Here is a 14,397-nt window from a genome sequence, read left to right as displayed (position 1 = left end):
TTAGAAAGCCAAAGGTCTGAAGTTTTGAAACTGTCTTTGGAAGAAAGAGAAGTTGGCGTTAGCAAGCTGAAGGGCTGAAGTTTTGAAACAATAAAGGTAGAGGAAAAGGAGGGGAGACAGAAAGGTGGACGTACAACATTAACGTAAGGTTAGATTAGAAAGCCAAAGGTCTAAAGTTTTGAAATTGTCTTTGGAAGAAAGAGAAGTTGGCGTTAGCAAGCTGAAGGGCTGATAAAACACAGGTAGAGGAAAATGAGGGAAGATAGAAAGGTGGACATACAACATTAACGTAAGGATTTTCTTTTTAGCGGCATTTTAAAATTATAAGAAAAATTAAGGAAAAAGAAAAGTAATAACATGACTGTTGACGTGGCTCAACGTGAACATAGTAATATTAAATACTACGCTTCAACTTTTTGTAATACTAATCGTAGACCCACGTGTTGCGCGTGATAATATTATAGTTTTAGTTATTATTAGTTAATAGTTGGTTTTTCATTTTCTTTCAAGTTAATATATTGACTTATAAAAAATATACAATCTAATATATTAATTCAACAACAATAATAATAATAATAATAATAATAATAATAATAATAATAATAATAATAATAATAATAATAATAATAATAATGTTGAATAAAATAATATGAGAAGAAAAAAATAAAAATAAAAGATATAACAATAAACGCCAGATTAATTATCCCTAAATAAATAACAAATTATTTAAATCATATTATTTAATATTAAAATATTACATTCTTATAAACTATTGACTTTTAAAAAATATACAATCTAATATATTAATTCAACAACAATAATAATAATGTTGAATAAAATAATATGAGAAGAAAAAAATAAAAATAAAAGATATAACAATAAATGCCAAATTAATTATCTCTAAATAAATACCAAATTATTTAAATCATATTATGTAATATTAAAATATTACATTCTTATATACTATCTTTAATTCTTTACAATGCAATATGATAAAATTTAACAACCAAAAAAAAAAAAACCTTAAAACACAATTAAATTGGATCAACCTAAAGTAGAGTTCTAAAAAATACAAAAATTTCTCAACCTAAAGTAGAGATGCAAATTATATATATATATATATATATATATATATCACCAAAAATTGAGAGAGAAAGAGAGAGAAATAAATTTTTTTGTGAAGAAAAATTATGCATATAATGGAAAAGAGAATGCCAAATTTATACTAAAAGGATAACAATAAGAAGAACAAAATAAAGGGAAAGATGAAGAGTGATATTAAGAGAGAGGGTGGTGAGGAGATGAAATTGTAAAGAGAAAGAGAAAGGTTGGAGAAAGTGTAAATGTTAAAAAAAGTGAGTACAATTTAATTTATTTAAATTTAAATAAAATATTATATGTTTAATTAAAAAAATATAAATAATTTAATTATATGGAGGATGTAACTGAGTTTAAATATTGAATAAAATAAGATGAAAAGATTAAAAAAGTAAAAATATAATATATATATATATATATATAACAATAAATACCAAATTACCGAAATTATGTTACGTAATAGAATAATATATATTATATTCTTATATATTATCTTTTTAAATTTTTTTATAACGCAATAGTATAATATTTAACAATCAAAGAGAGCAAAAAAAAAAAAAAAAACTTAAAACACAAAACTAAATCGTACCAACCCAACGTAGAGTTATAACAAACACAAAAATTTATCAACTTAAGCAGTGATGCAAGAAAAAAAAAAAAAACTCCAAAAATAATTGTGTGTGTGTGAGAGAGAGAGAGAGAGAGAAACAACCTTTCTATAATGAAAAACTATACAAAAAATGGAAGAGAGAATAACAAATTTATAAAAGATGGTGTGAATATGAAGAGACAAAATAAAAGAAAATGAATGGAAAGATGAATAGTGACATGAAAGTTGAGAGTAGTGCGGAGATGAAAAGGTAAGAGAGGGAAAGATAAAGAGACAAAATAAAGAAAGATGAAAAGTGATATTGGCATTACCTCAAGCTTTATAGCTGAACTATGGGCGTTGAGGGACGGTCTTATGCTGTGTGTTGATAGAAACTTCCCTGCTGTTGTGGTTGAAATGGATGCCAAAGTTATTATTGAAGTTTTGAATAACCCCAACAACACTAATTTAATTATCTCCTCCATTGTGGATGACTGCAGGAAGCTGGCTTCCAGAATTCCCAGGATTCAGTTTGAGCATTGTTATAGAGAAACTAATAGGAGTGCAGACATGCTAGCAAGGATGGGCGCTAATCAGTCCTCTTCTTTTAGTTTTCATTCTAGTCCCCCAGAGGATGTAAAACCTCTGTTAGAATTTGACATTTCTGAGTTGTATTTAAACAGGCGCTATCCTGTTCCCCTTGTAAATTTCTAGTTTTAATGCAAATTTCCTGATTACCAAAAAAAAAAGAAAAAAGAAAAGTGATATTAAGGTTGAGGGTAGTGGGGAGATGAAAAGGTAAAGGCGTGAGAAAGGTTGGAGAAAGTGAAATTATTAAAAAAAAAAGTAAATGTTAAAAAACAATTATAGGAAAATTGAAAAGAAAAAGGATAATGACGTGGATGCTGATGTGGCTCAACATGAGCACAGTAACATTAAACGTTATGCTTTAGCTTTTAGTAATATATAGATTAATTTTTTTATTACGCAATAATATAATATTTAATAATCAAAGAGAACAAAAAAAAAAAAACTTACAACACAAAACTAAATCATACCAACCCAACGTAGAGTTATAACAAACACAAAAATTTATCAACTTTAGCAGAGATGCAGAAAAAAAAAAAAAACTCCAAAAATTATTGTGAGAGAGAGAGAGAGAGAGAGAGGGAGAAACAATCTTTTTGTGATGGAAAACTATGCAAAGAATGGAAAAGAAAATAACAAATTTATAGAAGATGGTGTGAATATGAAGAGACAAAATAAACGAAAATGAATGAAAAGATGAATAGTGACATTAAGGTTGAGGGTAGTAGGGAGATGAAAAGATAAGGGAGAGAAAAATGAAGAGACAAAATAAAGAAAAATGAAAAGTGATATTAAGGTTGAAGGTAGTGGAGAAATGAAAAGGTAAATGCATAAGAAAGGTTAGAGAAAGTGCAATTATTAAAAAAAGTAAGTGTTAAAAAACAATTATAGGAAAATTGAAAAGAAAAAGGATAATAACGTGGATGTTGATGTGACTCAATGTGAGTACAGTAACATTAAACGCTATGTTTCAGTTTTTAGTAATATATAAATATAAATATAGATATATAGATTTGTTCGTATTGGATTAATTTATAGATGCACGTATATAGCCATTTTTTATAAAAAAAAAATGGTAAAAGTAAAAGCTCCTGAAAGATACTAGTGAAGCAGACTTGTATAAAAGAGTATTTTGATTTTGAATCAGAAGAGAATTCCATACGTATCACTTTCATGTACTAGTATAAGTAGAGAATCTATACGTCTCACCTCTTTTTTTTTCTCCTGTTAGTGAAAAGCAAAAATAGAAACCATGATACTGAATCATGATCTTCTGGATTAGCGATTGATGATGTTGATAAGGGAGACTCTGGTTTTGAGTAGGCATCTTAAGTGCTTCTCAATCCCTTTTTCAAGATCTTGAATGCTTGACTCCAATTTTCCCAACCAATTTTGTACACTCTCCACATTCATCAAGCAATCGGATTTGCTTTTCTTGTGACCGATGAGTGACTCCAATGCGGCGTCTACCTTTTCAAGTTCATTAACATTTTTTTCTTCACCCTTGGATGCTACTCTTTTAGGATGCACCAGCTTGGAGACCAAAGACCAGTTGCTCAAATTTGATTGCAGCCTTTTTCCGGCTATAAAGGTTAGCACGGATTCAAGGACAGCGGAGTTGACTGTTTCTACTTCTCTCAATGTGCTAATGATAGCCTGAGTCTCATGGTTTTTGTCAATATATGGAATTACTTTCCATGCCTTTTAGGGCCTTCTGGACTGCCTTTATGACCACCTTTCATGTGGTAAAGTATTTCCCAACCTCCCTAGCTAGCCTTGTTTCACCTCCTTGTCTTCTGCGCATAGTTGATTGAAGTTCATGTATGCCTGTCTTCATTTCCAACAAGGCATCCTTAGCAATGCTACAAACATCCAACAGCTGATCAAACCATTTCCTATGATGGTCTTGGATGAATGCTTGTTGAGTTAGGGGTAATAGAAGCAACTTATCAACGCAATCATGCAAGTCCTGAAGGTCACTTAGTTTGTGGCATATTGATGATGATGAGGTAGCTTCAGAAGTCTTCAGTCTGCATAAATACTCAACTATTTGTGGAATAAGTGGGTGTGGCTCCGAGGGAAAGCTTTTAGAGCGAGCATGGTGGGTGGCTATGTTTTCTTCCTCAGGTTTGAGAATGTGTAGAGTTGAATGTACAAATAATTCTGGCTATCTTCCCTGCATCTGCTGACTATTTATTATGGGGTCATGAAGACATGAGGAATCTCTACTTCTCAAGATGGTGACCAAAGGTGATAAAACTGCCGTTTGGATCTATAAAAAACCGAGACAATGTTGATACTTGTCTCCCCACTCCCAACCTCCAACTAGCTCTCCAACTCATTGCTCAATTATTCTGAATTGTGAAATGACAAAGAATCTTTACAGAAGGTAGTGCCAGTAGCACACAAGGATCATTGACTCAATACCATTCGCTCTATAACGAGGAAAGGCAAGGCAACAGTCATTCTCAGTCGTGTGTGTTATGTAATTTGTTTTTCTCTGCCAGAAAATAATTGCACGTGGCTGATCTGCCAGTGGAGAGAAAACAATTTAACATGCTCATGTGGTTCTGTTCAGGTGATTTCATTTGTTAGATAGTGTGACTATGATTAATTTTTGGATCATTTCATCTTTCTAAATCTTATTGAAAGAAATTTTAAAAGAAAAAACATCTAATTATTAAGATATATGACTTTTTGCCTCTGATGTAAATTACAATGCATTTGCATGGTTCTCCTGGCATATGATTGTGTCTGTTTGAGAATTGCTTATCTAGCTTTTTGCTGAAATTTTTTTGCTGAAAGTGTGTTAAATTATACTTGTATCTTGAAAAAATTTGAAAATGTGAGAAAAAGTAGGAAAAAGTGAGGTTTCAAAAAGTTGTAAATAGAAGTTATAAGCTAAAAATTGAGCTTATAAGCTAATGCTTAACACATTCAAGTCATTTTCTTTTATCTGTCTCTTTTTTTTTTGGATGAATAAGAATTTATTCAACAAGGAGTGAAGCTTTTGTAAAAACAAATTACGCTGGCAGCCTAGCTGTAGGCTATAGAATATACCAGCTCTTGCCAATCAGACTAATGAATTAGCATGAAGAGTTTGAATATCAAGAACAAGAATTATGAAATTAGACATTCTAGTTATGCTTGGGGTGAATTAATCATATATATCTGCAATTAAAAGTTCAGATATAAGACCCCTTTTTGACTTAGTTTTCACAAGTTCTGGCTAGTACCAGCACCTTTCATAACAAGATCAACCAGTTCTTGGATTTAAAAACATAAAAACCTTTAGTTCAAACACCTTGAAAGTGACTGCTTCAAACTTTGTAAAATATCATCAGAAACAACTTTGAAGCTGGCCAAATTCACCTCTAAAGATCACAAAATTGTTTTGGAAGACATTGTGGAAGAAAGTCAAGACATCAGCTCAAGAATTACTAGGGGCCACTTTTGTAAGATAAGTTAGAGTGATACATCTGGAATCACCCTTAATTTTCAACAACATAAACTAGTATGATACTTGCTATCTGCAAGTGTGTACCACTTTGACAGACAAGAGGTTCAAGCCATTGGTGCAAACTTTCATTCTCACTGTTTTAAATGCAACATTTTACATCAGTAATGAACATGTGGTGAAGCTTCTTATTCTTGACCTTTCTGGTAGTTTCACAAGTCAGCATTGCTTATATTATTAATTCTTTTTTTTGAAAAGGTCAGCATTGCTTATATAATGTCCTGCTATTTCTGTTTTGTTATCTGATTGAGCACATAAGTACCATAAAAATTTTCATATGTTGTTCAACATAGTATTGTTTATTTAATTTGTACCTTTACAAAGATAAGCACGCAGTTTCTGAAGGCCTTCATCATTTACTTTCTGTTTCTCCTTTGTCTGCACTGCCACTACAATATTAATTAAGACTTCAATATAGAACAATGGGAAAAAAAATACATGTGGCCAACCCTAATTAGTATGTTGAAGATTCATAATTGACCTCAAAATTTCGGGAGTAGCTTGGTTGTTGCTGTTGTTGCATGTTATTATTGTCTGCCAAATTGTGATGAGTGTTGTGCCAGGATCTGGCAAGAGATGCGAATATGGCGTCTATAATGCAGGAACATGGCTTATGCATACTAATAAAAAAAACTTAAAAAATCTGTCTTGCTACCATGTGAATCTTATTAATTATGAATCAATCTTCAATTATCTCCTTTGAGACAATTGGAATCTTGACAGCTCTTGTATCAATTTAAATGCATAAAATCCTCATGTGGCACATTTGACTCAAAGAACTGACTCAGTTTTCATGTTAGTTTACACCACAAATTGTCCTCACTCTCAAATGATTCATTTTTCGGGTCCAACTCTTTTGACCTGCTGATTCAGCTTGAATTTGGGTCATACCTTGCTGATATCAGATTTAAAGTGTAATCTAAAATTAACTTGAATCCGTGGATTGATAAAATTTTCACATGATTAAGATTCCAATCACATTATTTGTCTCATAATTTCTACCTTTTGACAAGTGTAACTAATTGACTAATGGGCTCATTTGATGTAGATATCCTTTTCATATATTGTCAGTTTTTTCGATAGATGATTTTATGCAAGATACCTAGCACTTTGGAGAATCAGAAAATGCACATTATAGAGATTTTGTTTCCATGCTTCGCAATAAAAAATAAATAGTGAGTAAGATTGTAAAGAAGTAGTGTAGCAAAGAAAATTTCTCTAAAAGAGTATATTTAGTTTGGATCTGAATAGACAATACACATATCAATGTACAAGTGTGGATAACTACAGCTTTTCCTTATTTTTGATAATTAATAACAAAAATAGATGGATAAGCATCATGATCAATCTGTCTAGTGGTTGAAGATGTTGAGAAGTGAAACTCTGGTTCTGATTAGGCGCCTGAAAAGGCTCTCAAGTCCTTCTTCAAGATCTTGAACAATCGGTTCCAATTGCCCCAGCGAGCTCTGAACATTCTCAACATGCACATTGTAATCAGATTTGCTACTTGTCTGACCAGTGATAGAGTTCAATGCAGCATCCACCTTTTCTAGTTCAGATTTATCTGTTTCTTCATTCTCACATGCTACTCTTTTGGGGTGTACCAACTTGAACACCAAGGACCAGTTGCTTGATTTTGATCGCGACCTTGGGCCGGCTACATAGGACAACAAGGATTCAAACACATCAAGGCTGGCTGCTTCTATTTCTCTCAATGTGCTAACCATGACTAGATTCTCATGGTTCTTTTCAGCACACTTTCTTTCCATACCCTTTAAGGCCTTCTGGGCTGCCTTCTTGACAACCTTCCTAGACATCAAATATTTCTGAACCTCCCTTTCAAGCTCCATTTCTCCTCCTCGTCTTCTACGAATAATTGATTGAAGTTCACGTGCACATTCTTTTGTATGTATCAAGGCATCCTTGGCTGCGGTACACACGTCCAAGAGCCTGAGTGATCCATCCAAAAGCTCTTCTACCCATTTGTCATTGTGCTCTTGCACAATGGCTTGCTGAGTTAATGGCAACTGAAGCAACTTTTCAACACATTCATGCAAATCCTGAAGGCAACTTAGTTTGCTGCTTAAGGATGATGATGTTGAAGAGGAAGCATCAGAAGCACCTAATCTGCACAAGTGCTCATTGCATTGTACAATGAGAGGGTGTGGTTTGGAGGGTAAACTAATAGAACGAGCTTGGTAATTGGATTTTTGGTTTAAAGGAGAGGAAGCCATTTCTTTTTTCAGGTCAGAAAAAAGACTGCTTTGGAGTTGAATGTTCAATTCAGTCTAAAGGTTTGCCTTTCTTCCCTTGACATCTACTGGTTATATATATCACAAAGTAAGGGAGACAAAAGGAATCTCTTTCTCTTCGAATCTCGATGAATATCACATGTTTTTGATTTGGATCTAAAAGCTATCTCCATGTATTTGCAATGTCTCCCCACCACCAGCTTCACAACTCATTACCAAGTATATTTTACTCATAAAATCACATGTTAATGACATGAAATATTGTGCAATGATATGTAAAATATTCAACACACGTGGGGTATCAGCACCATCTTCTCCCATAAAAGATAAGCATTAGCCATTCCAACAATAGCTCAACCTGAGTTTCTCTCGGAGACATGATGGCTGTGTCACTCGTGCGCACTTGCATCATTAAATTACCATAACTGTGCAATAGGTGTTACATTAATCACAATCAGGTTGTGTAGTCATTTTCATCATCCATTCAATTTTCTTTAGCATTTCATAGCGTTTTCAAAATTTTGCTATGACCACTGCACACTCTTAGCGTAATGGTCAGTCTATAAGTACACATGTTTGTGGGGGTGAGAGACAAGGCTGGGGTTTAAGTTTTTAAAAGGGAATTTCACACACATATATAATTAGATTATGTTAGAGTAGGATTTTTATCTTGGATTAAAAAAATAAAATCTTGTTATGTTAATTATTTATAGTAATTGCAAACATATGCATGAAAGGTTGGACAGTAATTAGTTGGTGGTTATCATAATAAAAAGGAAAATGGTGAAAGGCTTTTCTTGCAGCCATGTTTTTGGTACGCTGACTAGATGTGCATCCAAGTGTACTTGTCTTTAGGAAAAACGAGTTCCACTCAAACATGAAAATGGTCATGTCACACTACCCATGCCAACATAACATAACATAGGTGGAACTCTTTTATTGAATTGAACTCGTCTCTTTGAAAGATGAGCTTTAGAAGAGGCCATTTTGCTAATTAAGTTTAAAGCAATGTTCCTTCACCAAATAATTTTTAAAATAAAATTATCCATAAAAAATGGCCCTTTTCTTGCTGACAAACCCACCTTTCATCCAGGGGTGTTTCTCTTCATAGCACTTAACCAACTCTTCAATCTGTGAAGGGTAAACAAGTTAGCATAAGTTACAATTCGGTATTGTCTTCCATATAGGGATACACCCGCATAAAATGGAGCATCTCTCTCTCAATAATTTTTGCAACTTCTGATCTGTCTGTAATTGTTTTCTAGAATTAAATAGCACTAATATCTTAGCACCAAGGTGGCACTGCGATCTTGTCTCCTATAAACTCATTTCCCAGCTTCATATCTAGCATCATTTGTGGCATAATTATTTATCAAACATTAGGTCTTCTAACTACGATTACAATTTATTGGGAAACTTAATATGCCCATCTTAAGATATTTAAAATAACTTGAATAACTCCAATATAATTTGAAACCGGATCCATTTGTAATGGGTATTGTTTTGTAATTTTGAGTTGGGGGAGACATTGAGCAAACATTGGCAGGCACAACAGTTAGACCTATATCAAAATCATGTTAGGACTCATTAATAGCTGACCAGATGATTCCACATGTCAACCTCACAGCTAATGTATATTAAGCAAACTTGAGTAAATACAGATAAATTTTTGGACTAAGTTATACATTGAAGTCTAAGGTCTTCCCTGAGAAAATAGCATCTTATGGAGCCTAATCTTCATTCTCATTCATTCAACCTACTCCCTAGCCCTCACCTGCTAACTCCTTGATAAAAATTGTTTATCGAGTATGGCCTTAAAAGATTGAAAGTTCAAAAACGTGTAAAAACACCTTTGAACGTTTAGACCCCCAAAATACAACTTAATCAATTCAAGCAATATGTCAAACAACTAGTGTGCGGAAACTTAACATATGCTATAATACGTAATTGATTAAATACTATCTAAGTCATAACAGATTAAAAACCACAGCAGATAAAAGAAAAGGCAAAGATAGAGAGGAAGGAAGATGCAAACACAAAGACAACACGCGATGTGTTATCGAAGAGGAAACTGAAGCCCTCGGCGTAAAACCTCTCCTCCGCCCTCCAAGCGGTAAGCAATCCACTAGAAAATACAGTTGGGATACAAGGACAGCAATAGACCCTCCAAGCCTAATCTACCCAGTGCACCTAAGCCCTCCAAGCTTCTTGCTCCAACGAGGTTGCGCCGAACCTTTTTCTTTTCTAGCTTCCCGGATTCCGCTACTAGACCATAGCATCAACCAATGAAGATTGGTTCCTTCCTAACTGCTTCCCAGAAATCCAAACGACTGTCTCACAGTGATGATGATGGTGAGAACCAGGTTTGGTATAATGCCTCTCAAGGATTTAACAATGGAGAGGAAGAGAGTTGAGGAATTTGAAGAGATTCTAAGGTAGAGATTGTGGGTGAAACAATTTGGTTTTTCTTTAGGGTTTCTCTCTCAAAATTCTCTCTGGAAGCTCTCTTTCAATCGTGGGTAAAAAGGGGTATTTATACTGGAGTGGAGAGGAATGTGAAACGTCAGGTTTTTACAAAACAGGGGTGGCTCGCGGCTTGACCTCACGGCTTGACCAAGTCGCGAGTTCCAGTCGCGAGATAACCGTATGGCCAGTTGTCCTGTTTTGTCCTATAGTGCTCCAGCTAGCATGACTGTTCATCTTCCAGCATGCTTGGCACGTGTGCTGCTTCTGGCGGCTTGCAGCCGCGAGTCACCCGCGAGTCCCAGCCGCGAGTCTCTGTTTTCTTGCACACTTTTGAGCAATCTTCACTCTATCTCACTCACTACCCTTACATCAAACCCACCTAAATACAGGGTTACTAAATGCTGAATTACAAGCAAATTTGGCACGGAATAAAGCCAATTAGATGGTTGAATAAATTCAACCTTACAAAGATCTCTATGATTGTGATGATGAACATTGTTGGAGAAAAAAGAGTCAAGATTTCAACATTTTAAAGGAAAATTAGAGTGTTCCATATGAACATCCTAAAACCACTTATGGATCCACTGCATCTTCATAAATTTCTTAGAAAATTTTTATATGAAATTATGTTATTTTTGAATGTTAGAAATTGTCTCAAATTCTTGAATGATTTGATTTGGGTGTCCTTGGCATGGAAGGAAATGTTTTTTCCTTGGTGTGGAAGACAAGGATTCTCCTTTATATAGAAGGAAAAATGTTCTCTCGTTGAAGAAGTAATTATATGTATTCCTTGTCCATCAAAAAACAGGATTGAAGCCTTATAAATAGACATTGTTGCAAAGGGTTTGGTAGATTTTGTCCAAGAAAAATAGCTTTTGTTTGTTTTGTGAGTGTGAGAGAGTTATTGGGTTCATCAAGGCTTCGGTATTGTGATTTTTAGTGTGTGAAGTTTGTGAGAGGTTTTGTTTATACTAGTTGTGAACCCACGCGTTGCGCATGATAATTATTTTTATGTTAGTTTTATTAATTTTTTTTTACAATTTAAACTAATCTAATAATGAGTAATGTATTTCGTAATTATATTTTTATTTATTATAGGAACAATCATAAATGTAATATATGAACAATCCAAAACACCAAAAATACGTAAACTAAAAAAAAAAAAGAAAACTTAACAATGATTAATTGAACCAATATTAGGATAAAATTTTGTTTTGGATAATCTATTAAGGTTATTTTCTTTGTAGAAATTATAATTGCGGCCGCCCAAAACATATTATCAAATAAACAATTATTAGCAAAATCTAAGAATTAAATTTCTATACATGCATTGTTATAAAATAATAATAATAAAAATAAAATTGCAAAAGTTAAATTTTGTCATCTATCCAATTATTTTCGTATGGCTAACCTTTGCTTTTCTTTAAATAAATGGCATTATAGAGTACTTCTAATGCAACTATTAAGAGTACTTTGTCCACCACAAAGGATTAGAAAATAAAAAAAAATTAGTAAAGTCTCATAGTTTAACATCTAAATTGAGCACTATAAAAAATCATGCTATGTAACAAAATAAATACCAAATTATCCAAATCATGCTATATAATAGAATAATATTATATTTTTATATGCTATATTTAATTCTTTAGAATGCAATAGGATAACATTTAACAATCAAAGAAAATAAAAAAAAAAAATTAAAAAACAAAAAAAAAAACACAACAACAATTTTAAAAACAAAAAAAATCACAATTTTAAAAACAAAACTAAATCGCATTAACCCAAAATAGAGTTTTAAAGAATATAAAAAAATTATCAACCTAAAGTAGAGATGCAAGAAAAATAAAAAAATCCACCAAAAAATTTAGAGAGAGAGAGAGAGATAGGGGACCTTTTTTTTTTTTTTTTTTTTTTTTTTGGTGAAGGAAAACTATGCATAGAATAGAAGAGATAGTGACAAATTTATAGAAGAGAGTGTGAATAAGAAGAGACAAAAATAAAGGAAGATGAAGAGAAAGAGGAAGAATGATATTAATGTAGAGGGTAGTGGGGAGATGAAAAGGTAAGGGAAGGAGAAAGATTGAAGTAGTGGGGAGATGAAATGGTAAGGGAGAGAGAAAGGTTGGAGAAGTGTAAATATTAAAAAAATAAATGTTAAAAACAATTATAAGAAAATTGAAAAAAAAAAAACCCTAAAGCTTGAAAGGCTTCAACGTTTTGTTATGTTTTTATTTTTTATTATTTTTTTTTTTATAAGCTGAAAAGGCTCACATAAAACCCTAAAACTGAACTGAAAAGGCTTTGGGTTGGACTTGATTGTGGAACTATATAAATAAGAGGTGGGTTGGATTAATTATACAGATTTATTATAGGGTAATAGTGGAAGTAAATAAATAAGTAGTGGGCTGGATTTATTATAGGGTGATAGTGGAAGTAAATAAATAAGTAGTGGGCTACATTTATAGGGCTAAAAATTGTAAAAACCATTTAAAATTGTAAGAAAAATTATATTTTAAAAAGAAAAAAAAAAGAATGACTTGTCAGCTGATGTGGCGTAATGTGAGAGCAGCAGCATTAAATGCTACGCTTCAGCTTTTAGTAATATATAGATTAGTGAAGTTCGTGAGTGTTTGTGTGAGTTGTGAGTGTTATGAGGTTTGATTAAGAATGATTGTAATCCATATCGTTGATAGTAGATATTGGTTGACATTGCATGTGGATGTAGACATGGAGTGGGCTTAACAGTGACAGCTCCACATTATGTGATGGTATTCAAATGAACACCTTGACATTGAAAAATAAATAAATTTATATGCATTATTTTTGAAATATTTTTCTTTTGTCTGTTATAAATAAAAAATGAATACCCTAAAAAGAAAATCAACACCCTAAAAGTTTTTACGTGGTTGATTTAGGTAATTAAGCCCAACAAAATTAAAACTTGGCATCCCTTAATAGTATCCATGACCTGTTTAAACCCAAAAAAAAAAAAAAGAAGCCCAACAACAAATTTTTTATTATCTAAAATATGGAAAAAAAAAAGAAAAAAGAAAAAAGAAAAAAAGCAAGTGCAATAACAAAAATTATTAGTTTGCTTATCTTAAATCTTAGGGGGGAAAATGTCCAATAACAAACTTACCACTTAAAAGTTAAAAAACAATTTTGAGAGAAAGAGAGAGCTTTAAAAGACAAAAGACACGTGGTTGGCACTCCGAAAATGTTATGCTAGTTAATAAATAAAATAGTAAAGGCAATTGGACAATTACAAAGACCGATAAGTGTAAACACAATTATAAATTACAAAGACCAAAATGTTAAGTAACAACAAAAAATAATGTCGTTGACACAACAAAGAATTTGAGTTGAGTTAAATTGTTAATGGATTAATGTTCTGCACACAACAAAAATATTGCAACAACAAAATATTAAAGTTGAGTTGAATCATCTTTTTTATAGAAGGAAATTGTAAAACTTCATATATTTGTGTGTGTGTTTTGTGATGTCGATATATCCAAATTCTCTTTTTTATTAGATTTTGTATAATTTAAGTCTTTTAAAATGATCACCTTAGAAAAAATTCCTCAAGATGCCACTATGACCAAACCATGTTAAATATTGTTGCTTCGTGTGGATGTCTCCACTATTGCACAACATTGAAAACATCTTTTATGTCTAACTTAGCATACTTATGAACAAATCAACACCGTTATAAAATTTTTTGTTTATACATTTCCTCTAGTGCACTAGTGTAAGGTGGCATATACAAAATGTACCTAAAGTAGTATTCAATATATTGCATTAACCATGACAAAATACTCCTAACTTATCTGGCTCCAAAAAAAAAAAAAAAAAACTTGAATGACGAGTGCTAATAATATGCAGAACAT

The 14,397-nt window shown here is 32.5% G+C and overlaps 2 protein-coding genes across 2 annotated transcripts; one reads left to right on the top strand and one right to left on the bottom strand.

Moving 5' to 3' along the window:
* Positions 1 to 1,996: 1,996 nt before the first annotated feature.
* On the top strand, positions 1,997 to 2,401 carry LOC115985976. Its single transcript, XM_031108857.1, has one exon. It carries the CDS (start codon positions 1,997 to 1,999, stop codon positions 2,399 to 2,401), a length of 405 nt encoding a protein of 134 aa, XP_030964717.1.
* A 4,743-nt stretch (positions 2,402 to 7,144) lies between these two features.
* On the bottom strand, positions 7,145 to 8,026 carry LOC115985975. Its single transcript, XM_031108855.1, has one exon. The coding sequence runs from the start codon at positions 8,024 to 8,026 to the stop codon at positions 7,145 to 7,147; it is 882 nt and encodes a 293-aa protein (XP_030964715.1).
* Between the last annotated feature and the right edge of the window lie 6,371 nt (positions 8,027 to 14,397).

This window comes from Quercus lobata, chromosome 4 (assembly GCF_001633185.2).
Source record: "Quercus lobata isolate SW786 chromosome 4, ValleyOak3.0 Primary Assembly, whole genome shotgun sequence".
Classification (NCBI taxonomy): domain Eukaryota; kingdom Viridiplantae; phylum Streptophyta; class Magnoliopsida; order Fagales; family Fagaceae; genus Quercus; species Quercus lobata.
The sequence above is the reverse complement of the archived record's forward strand: the minus strand, read 5'-3'. Positions and strand labels throughout refer to the sequence as shown.

What these genes read in the sequence shown, in the direction of transcription:
- LOC115985976 (XM_031108857.1), top strand. Translation starts at nt 1,997, where the DNA reads ATGAAAAGTGATATTGGCATTACCTCAAGCTTTATAGCTGAACTATGG.
- LOC115985975 (XM_031108855.1), bottom strand. Translation starts at nt 8,026, where the DNA reads ATGGCTTCCTCTCCTTTAAACCAAAAATCCAATTACCAAGCTCGTTCT.